Source organism: Macrobrachium rosenbergii, chromosome 21 (assembly GCF_040412425.1).
Source record: "Macrobrachium rosenbergii isolate ZJJX-2024 chromosome 21, ASM4041242v1, whole genome shotgun sequence".
Lineage (NCBI taxonomy): Eukaryota > Metazoa > Arthropoda > Malacostraca > Decapoda > Palaemonidae > Macrobrachium > Macrobrachium rosenbergii.
In genome coordinates this window covers 36,461,773-36,484,272 of record NC_089761.1, presented here as the reverse complement: position 1 = coordinate 36,484,272, position 22,500 = coordinate 36,461,773, and the positions used below count along the sequence as shown (strand labels likewise).

General features: G+C 32.0%; 1 protein-coding gene and 2 long non-coding RNA genes across 5 annotated transcripts in view; 1 reads left to right on the top strand and 2 right to left on the bottom strand.

Moving 5' to 3' along the window:
* LOC136849945 (uncharacterized) overlaps positions 1 to 8,721 on the bottom strand; it is a 12,842-nt gene extending 4,121 nt beyond the window's left edge. The window contains exon 1 of the long non-coding RNA XR_010856485.1: positions 8,450 to 8,721. This is a non-coding gene — a long non-coding RNA (uncharacterized lncRNA). The remainder of the gene's footprint in view (positions 1 to 8,449) is intronic.
* LOC136849944 (uncharacterized) overlaps positions 1 to 8,912 on the bottom strand; it is a 22,462-nt gene extending 13,550 nt beyond the window's left edge. Inside the window, exon 1 of the long non-coding RNA XR_010856484.1 lies at positions 8,763 to 8,912. This is a non-coding gene — a long non-coding RNA (uncharacterized lncRNA). The remainder of the gene's footprint in view (positions 1 to 8,762) is intronic.
* A 1,699-nt stretch (positions 8,913 to 10,611) lies between these two features.
* Positions 10,612 to 16,362, top strand: LOC136849942 (uncharacterized). Of its 3 annotated transcripts, none has more exons than XM_067123470.1 (3): positions 10,612 to 10,769; positions 14,196 to 14,339; positions 15,650 to 16,362. In XM_067123470.1, exons 1-3 carry the CDS (start codon positions 10,728 to 10,730, stop codon positions 15,719 to 15,721), a joined length of 258 nt encoding a protein of 85 aa, XP_066979571.1. In that variant the 5' UTR covers positions 10,612 to 10,727; the 3' UTR covers positions 15,722 to 16,362. The 3 variants fall into 3 exon arrangements, with proteins under 3 accessions (XP_066979571.1, XP_066979570.1, XP_066979569.1); XM_067123469.1 differs by having other exon boundaries at positions 10,616 to 10,769; positions 14,178 to 14,339; XM_067123468.1 differs by having other exon boundaries at positions 10,620 to 10,769; positions 14,148 to 14,339.
* Positions 16,363 to 22,500: the final 6,138 nt, after the last annotated feature.

The window sequence follows — 22,500 nt, the reverse complement described above, 5'->3', positions numbered from 1 at the left end:
ACTATTATCAAATTTATTATAATCTGGATAACCTTTATTGAGTTCTCTTATATTTAAAACTATGGGAAGAGTAAGAAAATGCTGAAAAATTTGGATATTTATGTGACTGTCAAGAACAAAATATTTTAGGTAATTTGAAATATTTTAGAAATATTTTTCTAAAAGCTAAAAAAAATATTGAAGACGAAAACACTGAAAATCTAAAGAAGCTTATACGACTTTTCATTGTAAACGAAATGAAAAATCAATTTACAAACTTTATTATATTCCTATTTTGATTGGTAAGTACCAATCAAAATAGGAATATAATAAAGTTTGTAAATGATTTTTTCATTTCGTTTACAATGATAAGTTGTATAAGCTTCTTTAGATTTTCAGTGTTGAGACTGGTGCTTCATGAGTGCCATATATTCAAAGTTTTTTTTTTTTTCTTTATTCCAGTGGTTCCGTTGGCAACAGCGTCCTCACGAAAGTACAAGCACCATAGATAAGAATTGTTATGTACTGGCTAAGGACCCTAAAGATATCTTATCTCTGAACTACACTTGTTTTCGGCATTTTCTCCCTCGAATTAATTTTAACGATTATTTCCACGCGTTTCTTGGATTCCTGAAAGGTAAACTGTATGGAAAAAATAACAATAACAACTGTTACTTATAATATTTAACTTTGATGATTCGCTTAATTGAGTCTCTAAGAAGTCAATCTCTGGCGACTATTTTGAATTCACTTAACAATAATGATGATAAGCAACAGTTGGTATTGTTACCTTTTTCCAAAAATTTTACCTTACAAGAATCGAAGAAATACGAAAGGAGGACTAAATGTAATTCAAAAGTTATAATAAGTAATGGATCATTTTTGTATTTGCTGTGACCTTCGACCAACATCAAATAACATTTTTGAGTACCGTACTTCACAAAGGCGGCTACTTGTAGCCTCTACGCAGTATCACAAAGCGTTGTCGAGAGAGGCCTACCGCCACATTTTTATCAGTGGCGGCCGTTCGGCTCAGTAGGCCTACTAGCTCGGACTCAAAAGTCCCGCCTCCTTCTTTATATGCCTCGTCTTGCATAAAAAAAAAAAAAAACCTGACAAACAACTCTCTTGGCACGACGAAAGTGAAAAGACTCAGTCGTTGTTAAGGGAAGCTTTACAAATTAAAAACACTTTAACTGGTTTTTACAAATATTGGTCTTACATCTTGGGAATATTTTTTTTCTTTATCAAGATGATTTTTTAAGTTGTAATAATAATTTCGATATGTAGAACATCTCATATATATATATATATATATATATATATATATATATATATATATATATATATATATATATATATATATATATATATATATATATATATATATAGAGATATATATATATATATATATATATATATATATATATATATATATATCCCTATATATAAATCATGTATAGAGAGAGAGAGAGAAATCATGAGAAATGGTCGAAAGACTGATAAACAAGACTGATAAACAAGTTAATCCCCACCTCTCTCCCTCTCTCTCTCTCTCTCTCTCTCTCTCTCTCTCTCTCTCTCTCTCTCTCTCTCTCTTTGCAAATAGCAAAGAAAACTAAACGATGAAAAAAAAAAATGATGAATTAACTAATACAAAAATATAACAGTCCCTTCAGTCTCTTCAAAATTAAGTAACGAGAAAGCCAAAAGATAACGAAAATTAAAATAATTAAATAAACAAATGGTTATCATCACGATTTCAAATAAAAAAAAAACTGCTATAAGACAGGTATATAACTTCGTAGCACTCCTCTCTTAACGAACGAGAAAGTTACATCTAACAGCGCTGTTGATACCTGGCAATGTTCTTTAATTTGCTTTATACTTTGGGTCTAACTCCAGCTCTGTCTAACTCCTTGGTGAGCTGGACGTCCATGTGCTATGTGAAGAGATCATTAAGTTTTTCATAATGTAAAATGTGAGCAACTATCACTTATTTCCAAATAATGAATCAATGTTTTCATATGTATAAACATTACATTTGCATGACAGTGAACTTAATATTTCAAAATATTGATATTCGGCTTTTTATTTGAAAAGTTAGTAACTATTATTGTGATATGACTTTTCTTTGAGTGAATATCAAAGTTGTTTTCTACACTTAATAATACCCAGTCTTTTAAGAATATATCTGTAAACAATCCAGAATATCATTAGCAAACTTTATTCTATTCAGACGTGAGAAAATGAGATGTTTTTATTTTTGGCATTGTGGTATGCTTTTATATCTGTAATCAATCCAAAATATCAGTAGTGAACTTTATTCTATTCAGAAGTGAGAAAATGAGATGAGATATGTTTTTATTTTTGGCAGTGTGGTATAGTTTTATTCCTGGTTCGCTACTGTTGTGAATTCAAGATTGTTCAATCTTCTTGTAGGCAACGTTTAGCCTACGCTAGGAATGTGTATTCACGCATGCGTAGTTCCAACTAGAAATGCCTGGAAAACGATAAATAAAAAATAAGCCTTTTTTTTTCAGAGGTAGCCAGTCGTCCTAGACTAGTGAAAGGCCAGCGAGCAGCAGGGTTATTGAACGGGAGGATTAAGTTACAAGCCTAAATCTAATCCCGAAAGGCATCTATGGGTAAAGGGGATAAGATATTTCTAAGGGACAGCCAGAGGCGTCCATTCAGCTGATTATTAGTTCTCGAGAGGCAAAGGGAGGCAGGTGTCGTGTCTGTGAGTGTTGTCTAGATTTTTGTGATTTTATTTACCTATTTCAGTGTCTTAAATTTTCCTCATTTTAATGTTGCTTACTTTCACTTTTCTTAATGGAAAATTCTTGGCTATTTGACAGTTACCGGGTTCATTACACTGCTTGTGGTGGTAATTATTTTTCGTACTCAACGACATCCTGCAAGGAAATTCTGTGTATTGTAATATTTATTACTTGGATATTTTATTCATCTCAAGTTTTTTATAAATTCTTTGTATCACAATATTTATTACTTGGATAGTTTATTAATCTCAAGTTTTTCATATGAAGTCTTTGTAGTGTAATATTTATTACTTGGGTATTTCATTAATCTCAAGTTTTTCTCATAAAGTCTTTGTATTGTAATATTTATTACTTGGATATTTTATTAAAATCACGTTTTTTTTAGACTGTGTGGCACCTTGCAGTGTTAAGTATCATTTCAAGTTATGTATTCTTTGAAAATCTGCCATTTTGTAATAGTAATTCTTCATTATTTACATTTTGTGGTCTTGAAGTGTGTTATTCCCTTACAAATTTTCATTATTGTGGAGTTGTGTCGTCTTGGACATTCTGGCTGCAATGTAATTTAATTGTATTTTTGTGACTCAAATGGAGTCCTTATTAACATTTTGTCAAGTTATTACCTTGGAGGTCCGAAGGATGTGAACCTCTTATTTGGCTGAAGTGTTTTCACGTGGTTTTTAATGAAAATGTTTTACTTTGTGTAGTATTCTGTGACGCCTTGCAAATGCCACTTGCAATTCAAACTTTATATTGCTCTTCTTAATTCTCTGGTTTTCTGAATTCGTACTCTTATTGGTTTTCAACGACACTTTAACTTTTGTCCAATACTCTACTTTGGGATTCTGTACTCTTTGAATTTTTTAAAAGCCACAAGGCTCTAATGATTGTTTTTTTATCTTCCAATATTTTTTTGTTTGCACTTTCAATAAAATCTTACTTCGCAGTGCTCTGTATTCTTTGAAATTTTTAAAAGCCACAACGCTCTATGTTTGTTTTTTATCTTCCAATATTTTTTTTTTTTTTGCACTTTCATTAAAATTTTACTTTGCAGTGTTATCATCTTGCTATCTCCATGTCTGAAGCGGCTCGTTTGTTGACATTTTCCAGTCTGAATCATTAATGTGCATTGGTGCGTGTGCTTCTGCAGTGTGAAGTCTTTTTCACATGGATGACATTCAGTGCCTGATTAAAAATAATGTTTCTTCTTTTCGTATGAATAGATGTTTCATATTATGGTATTAATAAGTTAATGAACTTTGCAAGCTTACATATGAGAGGGTTTTTAATCTTATTCATAACAACAAAATTCTGTATAATTCTATCGACCTTTCAGTCAAAATGCAAACGCAAAAAGTCGAAGTGGAAATTTATAAGTGTGTCTGAATTAACTAGTATATCAAGACCATTGTGTATAATTATTTTCTATTATTTAAGAACATTATTTCCTCATCAGTGGCCATTTAATGCATAAAGGTGATCACTGTGTGCAGAACATAATTTCTTCATATTTCTTGCACTTGAATCTTAAGTCTTTGAAATGATAAGCATATCCCCGCCCCCCCAGGCCTAGAATCCGAGAAGTTAAGAGGGCATTGTGGCTATTACAATTACATATGTATCTGGTAAAAAGTGACCGGTAGATTCTACATGTGAAGTAACATTACAAACTCCCATAAGCATTTTAGTTCAAAGAATTTTTGTACAGTATTTTGATTAGCAGTAAAATGTTTTGAGATTTTATAACATATAAACATATATTGATTATATTTCAGGGAATATATTTGAGGTTCAGGAACCTTAAGTAAGGTTAAGTAAGATATTGCAAGGGTAGGACTGGCTTAACAAGGCTAGGCTAGACATGCAGTGCTATTCAAAAAATGGAAATTTTGCAACAGAGAGAGAGAGAGAGAGAGAGAGAGAGAGAGAGAGAGAGAGAGAGAGAGAGAGAATATAACATAAATAAAATATAAATGCATAACTGAGGAATGAGGACATAAATATGCTATTATTATTATTATTATTATTATTATTATTATTATTATTATTATTATTATTATTATTATTATTATTATTATTAAGAATATGAACCCTATTCCTATGGAAAAAGCCTAAAAACGCCTTTGACTTGAAATTCAAGCTCCCAAAGAACAAGGTGTTCATTTGAAAGAAGCCACGGAAGATAATCGAAAATACAGAAAGAAGAGATCAATTATTAGAAAAGAAAAAGAAAATCAATAATTCTTTGAAGAGTTAAATTGATAGTTCAAAGTCATTAAAATATGGGGCACTGAATTAAATTTTAATTCATAGCAGCAAGATAAATTTAAAGGAACTGCATTTGAATTCTAATTCATAGGGCTTAGATATGTTTGAAGAGACGCCAGTATTCAATATTGTACGTTTCTAAGAATTGAAAAATTTGTCGCAATGACTATGTGGGATTTTTTGTTCCAAATTCCTAATGATGATAACACTATTGAAGATTTGAGTGACAAGGGCCAAAATGTGCAATTTCTTGAACATATAATATGAATTACTAAAAACAGAAAATAGTTGAAAGGGGCAAGTAAAAGACTGAATAATATAAAAAGAAACTTAGCATATATTAGTCCTTCTTCCTTACAAAAACTAAATTAGTTATTTTTACTGGAAAGAGTCAAGTTTATGTTCGTATAGGATGAACTCTAACCCTAAAATTTACCTGAATTCTTAAAAAAATAAAGAGAATTTTTCTTATGAAAAACCAGCTTCAATTAGTGAACGGAATTACTAAGAAAATTAAGTTAACTCATTCCTATTAAAAAGTCGAGTTCATCCGTGTAAATTATCTTAAAAATTTAGTTGTTAGTTTATACATGAACTAAAAAACCATTCTTCTTTAATGACTTTGGATGCATTGTATGATGTTATTTTATCCCTATGAACCATCTCCATCGCTACATATGATTTTGAATGCAAAGAATCTGTTAACTTATTACTATGAAAAAGCATTATACCTAACTACATACATACCGTACATAATTTTGACTTTAAACAGTTTTGGCAATTGTCGACTTAAAACAACCCTGTCAGTCCCTACATACAAATCTAAATCCAGAAACCTTGATAACTTATTTTTGACAACGGCGTTGTCACCTCTATATACGCAGTTTTAATACAAAATACTTGCCAGTTTATTCCTATAAGAAAACTATCAGATTCTACATAGCCTACATATAAATTGTAATATTAAAAATAGCCAATTTATGTCTATAAACTGTCCAGCTTTTTATGTGATATAGAACATAATTTCTAAATATAAAAGTTTATCTCATATATAAATGTCTGTCCATTATTATGACATAACAGTGTCATGAAATTATGTTCCTGAGTATATCAGCTTGATATTTCAGAAAGCAGAATATCATTACTATCTATACCTGGGATTTACCAAGTAAAATATATTGAACCAACATTACCAAGAAAAACTCTATCTTACTTAAATAATACAATATCAGTTATTAGTTTTTTTTATGCTGCTCTGGTAATAATTAAAGCCTATTCCTGAGATTAGAAAAAAAAATCCTGTTCATTTCTTGAAATTAGCCCTACCAGTACCTATAGACTGTTTAAATACAGCTGAACACTTGTCTAATAAATTCATTAGTGAGATGAGACTATCATATATGCTTTCTTAATATGCATTAATATCTAATAACACAGAATACCAGCGCACTATCGAAATCTATTAGCTATCAGCTAAAATACACCTGAATCAGATTATTGAGAAGATATCTGTACCTATGAAAATAAATTTTTCATTTTTAATAACTGCTAATAACCCGATTCCAATTTTGAAAAAAAATACAGGAGAAGAATCACCTGCTAGGACCCAGTGACTAATCGAATTTATAAAAATGCCTGAGGATAACTTCATTTTTTCAGAATAGCTTTACATGCACAGAGTTGACTCTTGAAATTATAAGAACCAACACAACAAGAATGTATAGAATATATAAATATACATACATACATACACACACAATATATATATATATATATATATATATATATATATATATATATATATATATATATATATATATATATATATATATATATATATATATATTGGTATTATTTTTTTATGGACATTAATTGCTTTCAACATAAAATATAGGTTTTTTCTGTTGCATTATGATATGATTTGAATGATTTTGAGGTTTATTTCCATCGCAAATGAATACTTATCCTTCCCCGGCAAATGATATATACAAAATTAATAAAATTACGACTTGTCAGAATACTGCACCCCCTCTCCATAGCTAATACGGCAAAACTGTAATCAGTAAACACAGTTTTGCCGTATTAGCTATGGAGGGGGGGCAGTATTCTGACAAGTCGTAATTTTATTAATTTTGTATACAGTATATCATTTGCCGGGGAAGGATAAGTATTCATTTGCGATGGAAATAAACCTCAAAATCATGCAAATCACATCATAATACAACAGAAAAACCTATATTTTATGTTGAAAGCAATTAATGTCCATAAGTAAAATAATACCATATATATATATATATATATATATATATATATATATATATATATATATATATATATATATATATATATATATATATATATATATATATATATATATATATATATATATATATATATATATATATATATATATATATATATATATATATATATATATATATATATATATATATATATATATATATATATATATATATATATATATATATATATATATATATATATATATATATATATATATATATATATATATATATATATATATATATATATATATATATATATATATATATATATATATATATATATATATATATATATATATATATATATATATATATATATATATATATATACATATACATATATATACATATATATACATATACATATACATACATATATATATAATCATAAATAAATGCTAATCAGAAATACAAAATCATTCATCAGGACATCAGTTCATTTACCAAAACAACTCTACTCTTTTTGTTTCTAAATAATATTATAAAAATTCCAGCTCCCTCTAAAACAACACAGTCCATTATCTTATGTCTACTTTAAGACAAGAAAGAAAAAAAGTAAAACATTATAAACAGCACCTCACACATTAAAACCCTTGCTCTTGTGGTGTCTTCAGATAAATAGAATAATAGTACTTTTTCATTTATTCAGGACAGCTCTATCCATGAAAACATATCGCCTATTACGTATGAGGTGTTCTATCACATTCCTAAAACGATTCCTAGCATACATCCTTTTGAATGGCAGATGATATATTTAACTGCGTGTGTTAAGGAGAGATGGTTTTTGGGTACCTAAAGGCAAAGTGAATAGTCGGCAAGCTGGAAAAACTAATTTATTTTCGACTTTCAAAATGTTTCTGGCGGGGACAGAAAAATAGCGAACCCTTAAATGAATAACGCCTTTTCTATTGCCTATTTCATTTTACCATAGTTAAACAGATTAAACAGACGATCTGAATGAACCCGTTGTAATCTATTCACTTGACAAAGATTACGCGAAAAACTTTTAGATATTCAGTTTTAATTGTTTTGAGGGAAAAAACGTGCATGAAAACCATTACTTCCTGTAGAACTAAAAACTTGTGTGAACAATAGTTAAAAAGCTTTCCTTACCAATTAAGCGCAGCCCCAAAAATTCTAAGAACGATATATTCAATTCTCCCTCCAGAACCACTCCGAGATTGTTACGAATTTTAAAAAATACGTGCTATCTAGTTTCGTCTTCTCAGCTTTGTGGCTTCGAACCCAAGGTAAACAAACCAGAGGACACCAATGCATGCGAGAGAAGTTTTAAACTAAACTACGGGAACGTTATAAGGATACCGAGTAAACCACCGAAATTTCAGAGCACAAGACAATCCCACAAACTGTTTACATCTGCAAGACAAACGCCTAATTACCAAGAGAAAACCGCCATTTACTTAACTGTTTAAGAGTTGTCCTGAGAAGCACGACGTATCTGGAAGAGCGTACAGCGTGGAATAGTAAATTCTTATAAAATTTTACCCACGTTAGGGAGAGTGGGAGACCGAGACAAGTTCCTCCACCAATAGGAAGCGAGACGCTTTTTTGCTTGCTTTCACTTAACCGTGACGTCACAGGCTGCCGAAATAGGCCTAACGACGATTCGTCGCATTTAACAATTTGGCACGTTTAACTTCAGTAGTGGAATTTTATGGAGTTAAAAGACTGATAAAAATCATAATTTGAGGTTATTCTATTAATGCCAAGATCAAATTAATACGAGAGAAAGGACTTAGAGAACCCCCAGTCAGCGTCTGGCCATCAATGGCATCTCCCGTGACGTGGTTACTATGTATTTTATTTCTAGTTTTTTTTTCTTTTATTTAAAAAAAAGTAGAGGCTGTTTTCGTAACAAGCTCCTCTTCTATATTATGATTCTCGAATATTCCTTTGGAAGAATCTGGAAAATTTCGAAACTTTGTGAAGCCTTGGTTCTTGTGCACTCTGCTCACTCTCTTCTTATCTTTTTTTTTTTCTCATTTTCTTGTGAACATTGCCCTCCCCTACGATTGCTGTTGCCAACAGGATTTCACGGCAAGGTGTGTCTATTAGAATAGAAAAAAATCATATTCTTAGGAAATTGTTTCAATTTACCTCGTACTTATGACAAAAACCGACGAACAATTGAGTTCTCTCTTCTGTTCATGATGACAACATTGGAATATTAATTGTGACAACAGCAACCTACAAAAGTAATAGATCAATAAAGAATATTTTCTAAAATTTTTACCAAATGTTTAATTCAGTAGCAGATACTTTTTTGAAAAGTATCTGCTAAAACTAAAAACTAAAACTAAATTTAATTTATGTATACATTAATTTAAAACTAAATTAATGTATACATAAGTTTTATATGCCTTAGTTATAAATCTACCAGAAAAAAACTTTATACTGGAGATTGAGTCTATGTTACTTGAGATAAATCTGGACTTGATTGTCATAAAAAAAGCAGCATTTTACTATTTATTATGCTGTTAATAACTTTCAACAAAAATTTAACTCTCAGATGAATCATCAAATCACTGATATTCAAAATGTGTATTGGACGTACGTTGAGTATATCCATGAAGAAGGCTCTTATATAAAAAAAAATTTTATATTGTAGATAAAAATTCCTAGAAACATAAATAAAATGTCTGTAATAGTCTGAGGCTGAAAAGTTTAAGGAAAATATGTAGTAAATAGCTATAATAAAAAATATATTTAAATGAAAATAAGTAAGATTTTTGTCGAAAAAGACATACGTTGAGAATATCCATGAAGAAGGCACTTGTATATATATATAAAAATGTTTTACAGTACATAAAAATTCCTAGAAACGTAAATAAAATGTTTGTAATAGATTGAAGCTGAAAAGCTTAAGGAAAGCATATAGTAAATAGCTGAAATAGAAAAATTTTTCCAAAAGAAAATAAGTAAGATTTTCGTCGAAAAATAATTTTTAGGCTTTGCCTAACAGAATTCATGAAGAAATATAGATTTTATTTTATAAAACGACTATTTTCACTTCATTTCGCTCCAGACGACGCAGTTAAGACTTGGTATAGAATGTTATCGATGACTCCCTTGACATTGAACTTTGGAAGACACCCAAGAAACGGCTAAACCAAACTTTTGTAGACCTAAAAGCAGCCTGTGTCCTTTTACCGAAGGACGAATTCAGTCAGTATCAGTGACCAATCAAAATTGGGCGTTTTAGGCCTAAGGAGGAGGACTTGATTGTTTATAGAGAGGCGCCTCCTAAAATTTAGGCCTATAGGCCACTAAGATATTCGAATGTTGCCAGCTTTGTTTTTCGAGTCCAAATGGAAGGGAGAATTAGCCAAATTCTCCATTCTCGCCTGAGATCCTTCCTCCACCACTCGTCATGCCAACTCCGGCCTCTGCTGACCAACTGGATCGCATGATTGTGAGTATAACTGGCTGAAGTTAGTTTCTAGTGAAGTAGCAGTTGACAAAACTAAACTTAGTTTCAACTTTGAGGTGTGTACAGACTCAGGAAACCAAAGGTAACTCTTGTTTCACATATTGAGATGTTACAGGCTCAGGAAACTAAACTTAGTTCCAACTTTGAGTGACAGACTCAGGGAACTAAACTCAGTTTCACATGAGATGTTAGAGACCCATAAAACTAACTCTTGTTTAACATGAGATGTTACAGACTCAGGAAACTAAACTCAGTTTCACATGAGATGTTACATACTCAGGAAACTAAGCTCAGTTTCACATGAGATGTTACAGACTCAGGAAACTAAACTCAGTTTCACATGAGATGTTGCAGACTGGCAAAACAAACTCTTGTTTCAAGTGTGGTGTGAAGGTGTTTTAAGATTAGCCTCGTCTGAAGAGAAATAGTGGAGGCTTATTCCTACAAGAATTTATGATACAGTATCCTATTTAATTTATCTTTGAATGTATTTGGGGTGCAAAAGATTTGTTTTATCGTATCGTTTATTACCTCTTCCACTGGATCAAAGATTTTCTTTTGATAGCGTTTGGATGATAGAATTCGCTGACAAAACGGAATTACTCGCTGAGCAATCAGTTTGTAGATCACTAAGGAATACAAAGGAAGTTTATCACATAATAGATTTCTTTCTTGGGAGGTACTGAAGCGTTATAATGTATAATGTTCATTATTACTAACCGATATACTTGTTCTACGGATCTTAAAATATTATATAAAACCGATGGATTGGGTGTTTTGCTAAAGAAGGTAAAATTAACAGCCTCAGAACAAAACTACCATCTTTTAAAATACAAAACACGTCGTAATTCTAAAAATAAGCTCTCTTTTAGGGATTTCCTCATTCATACATTATATTTTGTTTGCGTGAGGGGCTGGTTATCAGATAAAGAAAACATGGCATTATTAATCTGACTCATGACATCATATGTATAATACCTTTCTGTGCTCCCATTCACTAGAGGTGTAAATTATTTTTGTTCACACCTACTTAGGAAACATTTGATTAAATACACAACAATTTTTACTGCTCTCGTGACGTCAAGAAACAGGTATTAGACATTTTGAATGTAATGAAAAAGGTCTGTCTGTCTGTCTGCTCTCTCTCTCTCTCTCTCTCTCTCTCTCTCTCTCTCTCTCTCTCTCTCTCTTAGTGGTAGGCGTGTCATTATTGCTCGATTATCTGTAACGCTTTATGGAGTTTGTGCAATTTCTTTTTGAAAAGCAATTCAGCTCAAAATTCTCGCCTAGTTTCGGTGTGTCTAAAGACAAGCGGCTGTTCTTTTCTTCCTTGATGGATGGCACCCGTTTAAAAAACACGAATTTGTCTTATAACTGTGGGGGGCGAACCCCAGCCGCACTGTAACGACCGCTTGGCCCTCCTGGCTGTGAGAATGGGGCGTTTGATGATGCTCTTCGTGACCTTCAGAAGAATCGAAACCTCTCTTGGGGCTCGTGGTAGAGATGGCAGATATACTTTCTGACCAGGAATCTCTGAGACGACGTTGTTGTGTTTGAGGCTAGTTGTACTTTTACATTTACTTCTAATGCTGGTCCTTTGTAATGCAAAGTATCCTGTTAATGATGTTAGTTTTCTTGGTCTAAGTTAGTTCTGATTTTTACCATTTACTCTCGACAAATGATATTATCTTTGGGGACCTTTGGACGTCATGCTGTCATGGAACCCAAAACCAGTCAATCTGTCTCCTCTCTCTCTCTCTCTCTCTCTCTCTCTCTCTCTCTCTCTCTCTCTCTCTCTCTCTCTCTCTCTCTCTCTATTCTAAGTTACCTCAACATCCAAAAACATTTTCCATATCACATTGTCCCTAGCATGCTACTAGTACCATCATACTTTCTAAGCATTTCAAAACGGCGTTCCATTCGTCAGCTACAGCTCTCACAGAACAGGAGACCGTTCATGCAGACCTCAGAACAAGAAGACAGGAGTCATTGTCTCCTAGAAGCCCTTATTCCAAGGCTATCTGGGTTTGTCGCAGCTTGCTAGGGAGATCCACTGGTTAGATGGCTGCTATTGTTGCCTCGAGAGCCTGGCTCTAAGGGGATGGTCTTCTCTCTCTTTCTTGAGGGACGCTTGGTGTCACCACAGGCGTCACTCGCATATTTTTGTGGTAGGCCTACGGTTGTCTTTGTATGCTAATGCTTCATTGGCTAGTCTGGATTAAAAAGAAAAGCATAGTGGTCTTTTTTCTTGGGGAAAAAGAGAGAGAGAGAGAGAGAGAGAGAGAGAGAGAGAGAGAGAGAGAGAGAGAGAGAGAGAGAGAGAGATGAATTCATTTGTTCAAGTCTTTTCTTCCTTTTTTTTAATCTCCCTGTTTTTAGGAGAGAGAGAGAGAGAGAGAGAGAGAGAGAGAGAGAGAGAGAAATGAATTAATTTGTTCAAGTCTTTTCTTCCTTTGATTTAATCTCCCTGCTTTTAGGAGAGAGAGAGAGAGAGAGAGAGAGAGAGAGAGAGAGAGAGAGAGAGAGATGAATTCATTTGTTCAAGTCTTTTCTTCCCTTTTTTAATCTCCCTGCTTTTAGGAGAGAGAAAGAGAGAGAGGAATTCATTTGTTCAAGGAGAGGAGAGAGAGAGAGAGAGAGAGAGAGAGAGAGAGAGAGAGAGAGAGTGACGAGAAGGAGACTTTTGAAATGACTTTTGAATGCACCAACAATTAGTTGTATGGTAAATACACTTCGATCAAAGAGGGAAGTTAAAATACCCAATTGAGTAATAAAAAAAATGGGTAATCATTTTCTTTTGCTTTCTCATTGCACTTCATGACGAATAATTAACCCTCGCTTTGATTACGTAGGTGTAGTAAAAGTCTAGAGGTTTTTGTTTTGTAACATTTTCTGTAATAAATGAGAAACTGCGCATGCCTATATATACATATATATATATATATATATATATATATATATATATATATATATATATATATATATATATATATATATATATATATATATATATATATATACTGAATACCATTTGATTTTTTTAATGAATTATGGCCATTTCAAATTCAATCACTTGAGCTTTATAAACTATGATGAATCATAACCTATTCACTTTAGGTCAAACTGTCTAAAGAAAGAAACACTAGAGAAAAATTTTAAAGAAAAAAAATTTAGTAAACAAAAATTTAGTAAACAAAAATTTTAAAGAAAAAAAATTTAGTAAACAAAAATTTAGTAAACAAAAATTTTAAAGAAAAAAAAATTAGTAAACAAAAATTTAGTAAACAAAAATTTTAAAGAAAAAAATTTAGTAAACAAAAATTTAGTAAACAAATCTTTTCAACTCCGACTCGCCTTAAGAACAGCACACGCCATGTTCAACTGCCGCAGTTTTACCTCTATTTCAAGGAGATGACCCAACGTCAAAAGTTGGTCCAAGACATGCAATCGCTGCTTCCAGTCTGCCTAGGGATCATGCTTGTCTCCCTGCTCGTCGCTGTGGCTGTGTGCATTTGCCGCAAAAAGCACAACGGAAAGACAACAACAACTGAGGTGAGATATATATATATATATATATATATATATATATATATATATATATATATATATATATATATATATATATATATATATATATATATATATATATATAGTGAGAGAGAGAGAGAGAGATAAAAATTAAAATATTTTTGTATTTAGGAGTGTACAGGATTGCTTCCAAATGTTTATTGTTAAGTATTAATCGTTGCTCGCCCAATTAAAATGGTTTTGATCCTGTAATTTTATACTAAATATAAACTGATATAAACATGAATAATGTAATGCCGGAATTTCTAATTAAAAAAATTTTGATCGAAGTGTGACATTAAGACAATTGCTTGTGAACTTCTTCTGGTCAGCTCAAAATCAAGTTATGACTTCAGAATTTATAATGAGTTATATTACCTCATAATTACCTTTTCTTATTTGTTGTACGTCGAGGGATTATTTCTAAAGAAATAAAGTGTTAGGAAAAGGTATATTACTAATCATTGAGGTTTAAAAAATTATTTTGTAAAGAAGCAGTTACTTTTTAAGCTACAAAACACCTCTTTTTTATCAATATTTTAAATAAATGAATGATCAGCCTGAGCAGAATGAAAAAGGAAAAGCTATTTTTTTATCTAATTTGGAAAACATAAAATAAAATATCATTAATCGGTTCAAGTTATGAAGTTATTGTTTAGAACAGTGGTTTTCAACCCTTTTGTGCCCATGGCCCAATTTTGGCATCCCTAAATACTCATAGCCCACTGCCCTTCAGAATTGTGTAATGATGATAACAGAATTATTGTAAAGCATTTTCAGAACATTATTAGTTTCACATTTTCATTTATGGAATTATTTTGCAGAACACTTTATTAGTTATACATTTTCATTTATGAAAGAAAGCACTGGGCTGCATTTACTGTAAATGTTTTTTTCATTTTTTAAATGCTATTTTGAAGATGTCTGTGGCATGGCCCCCCCTCAGAACTGCCCATGGCCCACAGGTTGAAAACCACTGGTTTAGAATATAAGGCTATAAATCAATATTTATTATTCATTTTGTAGGACTTTTATATATTGTTCTTAAATATTTTATAGTGGAAATTTTCTCATTTTTTTAAATTTTCTCAGAATATATAAAGGTAACTGCCTGGGTTAAAAAAAATTATTTCAGAAAATCAATGATCAGTATCCATTTCTCTAACAATTTTATATATTGTTAAAAAATAGTTGAAAGTTTAAACAAATTTATCTTCATTTTCTTAGGCCTAAGTTGTACATCTTTCAGTTATTTAAAAGCAATGAAATTTATAATCTCCATTTCTCTTTCCCAGGCCTGTATTGCCACGAAGTTTGCTGGGCCCTTGCCCATCCCTGGTCAAATTGAGGTGCATGGACGCATCTAAAAGACCCAAGAAGAATCTTTATACAGTATACAGCATGGAGTATACAGTATACGTGGCATCCAAAGCTACAACGGGGTGTACAATGGTGGTGGGCTAAAATATTTATCAAATGACTTTTTTTTTTCTGAGAAATTACAATGCACTGTAACTAAACGTGTTTGTACCCATCCGTAGGTTTTTCATTGTTTTTCTGATGTGTATGCAAGCAATCAAAACTGTCATTTTGTAGTTATTCAGCATATACACGTTACAGAATACAGTCTCTTGTAATTTCAACAATCAGGCACACATAACAGAGCAGAAAATAAAAAAAAAAAAAAATACAATGAAAGGGTTCAGATTTCCTGTCAGTTTTTTTTAATTGTGTCATTAAATAAAATAAGATACAGATAAAGTTGGCAGGAATATTGTTTACCATATTATCAAAATCACATTCAAGAATGATAGCCCATTTAAGTAATACAGAAGAGAATAATGTTTCTTTCCATTAGAGAAGTGTCTGGTGTAATGCCAGCACGGGCTCTTGCCCTTCCATATCAAAACCTAACTGGAAATTGCACTGTAATGCTACGAAGACAACCACTGTTTGATCAATTTATCAGTATTTTTTGTAGTTGCAGAATAAAAACAAATCAAGGACATTTATTTCATTCTTATTTGTACCCTGCATGAATATTTTATAGATACACACACATACATATATATATATATATATATATATATATATATATATATACATATATATATATATATATATATATATATATATATATATATATATATATATATATATATATATATAATACAATATATAAATATAAAAAAACAATATAGATTTTATATATTACAGTAGTCTAGAACTGTCTCTTGAAACAGTGATTATTAAGACTTTATGGGTTGAGGGAATTTAAAAGAACTTGTCGCTCAAGCTTGTAATTTTTTTTTTTTACTCTCCTTCTAATAAAGGTATATCTCACAGCAGTTGACTGACGAAGAGATATGACCTACGTCGTTTCCTGTATAGGCCTACATAGTATTGTTAGCTTTTCAAGGGAACTGGGTTAGCCTGAGGATCGATCGCGCGTTCCTCATTTTAAAGGCATGGACGTTACTAATTGTACCGCGAAGACGAGAGAGTACCCGTCATCTAAGATGCCACAATGGAAGCTGTCAGTAGAAAGGAGCCGTTGCAAAACTTAATCCCTGCTGCTACTACTACTGCTACTACTACCATTAAAACAACAAGCAGTTAAAATGAGAAAATACTACTATTATTACCACTAATAACATAAATCAAGGTTTAACAGCCAATACAAGAATTGGAAGAGTTGAAAGAGAAACCCACAAGATTCCTGTGTATAACTTTTTTACTTGTAAATATTTACATATTACTTGAATCTTGTGGGTTTCTCTTTCCATCTTCAGAAGAAAACTGGAAAGAGGTTTTGTTTGGTAATTGGAAAAGTGTAAAACTTCATTTCACTCTGTTCTTAATCTAGGTCTTGTCCGTGATGGCAGGTTGTGTGTCTATGAATATTATCGTTCTTTTGTCAGAAAGAATGTCTGTAGCACCTTCTAAGAGTTAGCCAGTGGTGAGCTTAGTCACTATACTGAATGAAGACCTGAAAAAGACAATTAGATAAGTAATATATAATGTAGAAAAATAAGTGATAAGTACTGATGAAGAAAGAAAACATACAATAATTGATTTATTAATGATAAATAAATGAGTGCAAACATCACACAAGAGGAACATGAGAAATGAAGAACAAGTTAAAAAAATAAATCTACCATACAACCAGATGAAAGATCTAAAACACTTGTCCAAATGTCAGGAGTAATGAAAGAAAAATAAGGGTGAATATATCGTTTTGCTTCGTAAGAAAGTCATATAACTAAAGCGAAATAATGTTTCTTAAACCTTGGAAATGCAGCATAAATCCCAAGAAGAGTGGTAACTGGGAATATATACAGAAAACAAATACCCTGACAGTCTTGTTAAAGGGGTTTGATAAAGCATCAGTTGTTAGCAGCCACGATTTTAATGGTTAGTTCCACTGGGAGATATGTTGGAACGCGGCCACGGAGAATATAGCACTTGGAGCTTTTGCTCATAACAAGAACATCGACATAAGGCCAAAATCGACAGTAAAACGATGCAGATGAAAATAAAAAGCAAATAACAACGTGCTTACACCTTCACACACACAGAACTGAGAAAATAAACATTAGAACTCGACAACTATTCTTGGTTTCAACGATGTTACAGAACTGCATTTAATTTTTTTTTAAAGTAAGGGAAAAACGCATGAAGATTCATAAAACTTTTACAAACCTTGCAGCAGATGCTTTTCAGTCACATAAAAAAAGCTAGAACTTTATAAGTTTTCAAAGAATATTTTCCAATTCTATTAAAATATTCTTGAAGTTTTTAGTCGCATAAGTTTTCCATAGAATATTTTAGAATTCTATAAGTCATACTTGAATTTTTCGTCATTTTCGTCCTGATCTTGCAGATTCTTGTAACATCTTGGTCACTTTGTACAACTTGGTGAAAGAAAAATAAAACTTTATTTTGGACCTTAATTATAATTTAAATTCAAAAGGAATTCATACGGAAGTCGAGAACTTGAAATGAACTATACGCTGCATCCATAAAGGTATTTCTGGATCTCAGTATATACAATGACAGTGTATGTGTGGTAAAAAGCCTTACAATGCTTGATATTCATCACTATTATCCAATGCATACATAAATGAACATTTCTGTGGATCCCTTCCCATACATATATTTTTTTCAATATTTCGTATACATGAAATCCCAAATCTAGATTTAATATTTCGTTTACATGAAATCCCAAACCTAGAGGAAGTGACAGATTTTTTTTCTTTTAATATTTCGTATACATGAAATCCCAAATCTGGAGGGAGTGACAGGTCTCTCTGTAGGCAATGTTATGTCCGATAGCATTTAACTAAAATCAGTTAACACGAGTGAGTTACGTTAACTTACCCTGGAATTTGATTTGAGATATAAATCCTGTATTTTTTCTGACTGTCCTTGAATACCTACCTTCCCCCGCCTCTCTCTCTCTCTCTCTCTCTCTCTCTCTCTCTCTCTCTCTCTCTCTCTCTCTCTCTCTCTCTCTCTCTCGTATACAAGTGCTGGGATAAGGAATCTTCCATCAGCTAAAATTAAGAGCTTCAGCCAAGCTGTTATAAAAAGTAAAAATCCAGAATCATACATTATCTCAATAGATATTTACATAGAATTAATCTACTGGCTGATTGACATTCTGAATCATTTATCAATTGGCAGATATAGTGTTTATGTCGTACAATCTGGCACCCCTTCCTTTGTACACAAAATAAATTGAAATGAAATGAATATTAAACGAAGGAAACTGATATTTCCCTCAACTCAAGAAAGGTCTCGGATATTGGAGAGAGAAAAATCATACATCAAAAAAGGGTTTTCATTGAATCTAGACTTTCCAGATTGTTTTGCATACAAATGAAGAACTGAGATATCTAGGCCAAAGATGGAACCAATATCTAGACTCTGCCCCGTCAAACACCAACAGATTCCAGAACTTCTGAACAATGCAACGAGACAATAAGAAAAAAAAGGGGGTGAACAAAAGAGGTAATAATAATAATAAGCAGAAGTAAAATTACGTAAGGTGACTGTGAATCTTAACTATCTGCTGTGTGAACTAGCTTGAAAACTTTCCAATAATAATAATAGTAAATGTTTCTTTTTTTTGCACGACCAGACGAAACATAGTTTGTCTTCCCAACAACAGAAATAAATCTGAAATCACCTTAAAAATTTATGTCCATCGACCTACTTCTAAAGTAGCTAACCAATAATAATAATAATAATAATAATAATAATAATAATAATAATAATAATAATAATAATAATAATAATAATAATAATAATAATAATAATAATAATAATGAAGGTTTCTTATGTACAGCAACAGAAGAAATATAGCTTATTTTCCCCACTACAGAAAACACCTAAAATCATATTAAAAAGTGAGGCCAATCGACATACTTCTGAAGAAGCCAAACCAGTGGTTTCGAAAATAGTTAAGCCTTTCTCTCCAAAAACCAAAAGTCACAACAGAACTTGTAGGCCTATGATGCATTGTTCATTTTATCTCTAACTTTTGTGCTGTCACGAAGAGCCCCCCCTCAAAAATATCAGAGGCCATCGGACAATCGTTGTCCGAAGGACATGGTGAGGCGTCTCGTCTCTTCAGGATCTAGGGTTCTGAAAGCCAGGTGCTGGACGGACCTATGTTCTTAGCATGAAGGTCGAACGACGGACGTAGTATCTGGAAGTTTCTAAGAGGTCTCCCTCTTCTCTGGCCATAGATACTGTTCATGAAGGCATTCGATATATTTATCGAGTATACTGGTGAGCACAGGCAATATATATGAAGCTCTGAAGTAATAATAATAATAATAATAATAATAATAATAATAATAATAATAATAATAATAATAATAATAATAATAATAACCCCAAGAACGTTACAGATGAGAAATACCAACATAAAGATATAAGTACTAGAACTTACAGTTGTGACAGAACACCCTCCACTTCGACATAATTTTGCTGAAGTTTTAGTCATTTTCGTCCAGATTTTGCAGATCCTTTTAATATGCCTTGTTCACCTCGTACAACTTGATTGAAAAACAATCAATCATTGGAGCAAGCTGTAGAATCCTGGTATTATTCAAGGGTGCACAGTATATCAGAGAAAACAAGAAAATTCGCTTACCAAATATTACCAATCAACGTGTAGATAAAAGTTTTGAAATGCCGCAGCTAAAAATATAAAGTTTGATTAAGTTTCACATCATTATAGGAAAGACCAAATTTCTGGTGAGTGACGGTAGCCTGTAGATTGTAAGTCAGGTTCGGTCACAGATAAGGAGAGCTAATTAAGTCGAGATTAAAAATGTTAGTTTTTTCATGTACCAGACTTTGATTGGAGAAGCGGAGTCTGTATTTTTTTCTGGCTCGATCCCTCCCTCCTTCCCGCCCCCATCTCTCTCTCTCTCTCTTTCTCTCTCTCTCTCTCTCTCCCCCCTGATCTACGAAGTCTGCATTTTTTCTGGCCTCTCCCTCCCTCCCTCCTCTCTCTCTCTCTCTCTCTCTCTCTCTCTCTCTCTCTCTCTCTCTCTCTCTCTCTCTCTCTCTACTGAGCTACATAAACGGATATTTAAATAAAGCCCAGAAAAGAAAATACGAAAAAAAGCAAAAGAAAGAACTCGGACAACATAACAGAATCAAAGTCTGTTCATTTTTCTCATATACTGCGACATCTACGCATAAAAAAAATACAGTACAAGGAACTAATTTTAAAATGATTTAATATCAAGGAATTAACTGATTTACTGCACTTGAAACGAAAACAGATTAAATAAATATCAAATAAATGTTTCGTGTGGACAGAGATGAAACTCAGATATTGGAAGAAAAATATCAAACTCCAAGAAAACGCAATATTTAACCTAAAACATTTGAAATTGTTTAGCATGCAAACGAAGATCCAGCTGATATATGCAGGACGAACGTTGGGCCAATATCAAGATTCCGCCAGGTCGGAAACTACAAACTTCTGCAGACTTTCACTGAAGCAACTGATGAAGAACGAGACACATAAAAATATACTAATATATATATATATATATATATATATATATATATATATATATATATATATATATATATATATATATATATATATATAGTATGTATATATATAAGTATATATATATATATAAGTACACATACTCACACATACATAAATACATACATACATATTTGTGTGTTTCCGTTTGAGTGTGTGTATGCATTATTTATTTATATATAAAATACATACTTTCTTAACAACGGCCTTTCATTCTTTATCGATTCATTTACAAGAATGGGATGAATGAATAAAACTTTACTGTCCCAGCTACAGAATATATCTGAACCCCATGGCGCGGTTTCTCACTAATTTCACCCCCAAAAATTTCAATCAATAGGTGAGGTATTTCTCCCCAGAAGCGAAAGGTCACAAAGGCATCTTGAAAATCCATTGTTTATCTCCTTTACTAATGTTCTCCTGCCTGTGGTAGTTCCTCAAATAAATCAGACGGCCACTGGGTACGTTCGTTGTTTGCTGAAATGAAATGACTCACTTCTGAGATCATTATATAGCGGTGCATACAACTCCATTTATAAAATTTATTTTTGCTGTATTTGAAATCTTTTCTTTTACAGATATTCCTGTTATTTTTGAGAAAGATCTCATTTGGGAGAAAAACTCAGTATCACGAGAGTTCATAAATTATCTAAAGGGTCCACAATAATATAACTGTTAAAGGTCCGAGTGGAATTTTATAACACTTTCGAACCCTTCACTGGGTTCAGCTTCTGTCAAAGATGAACCCACAACAGGGTTCGAAAGCTTTTATAAAATTCTATTCTAGTCTTTAACAATTATATTTTTGTGGACCCTTTAGAACAAAGATCTTACTTTCCTGACCACGATGGAAATTGGGGCTGATATTTGTATAAGGTGCACTTATATAAAACGAATGAACTTTATATCTCTACAAATGGCTATAAAGCATGTTTATAGGCAGACAATGTTTACAGTTCGCTAAATCTATTTAATCTTGTAATTCATATGCAACCTTGTTCAGGAAAATTAGATACACGATCCCCCCATCCTTTTTAACATGAAATACTTAAGCAGAAGTCTACTTCC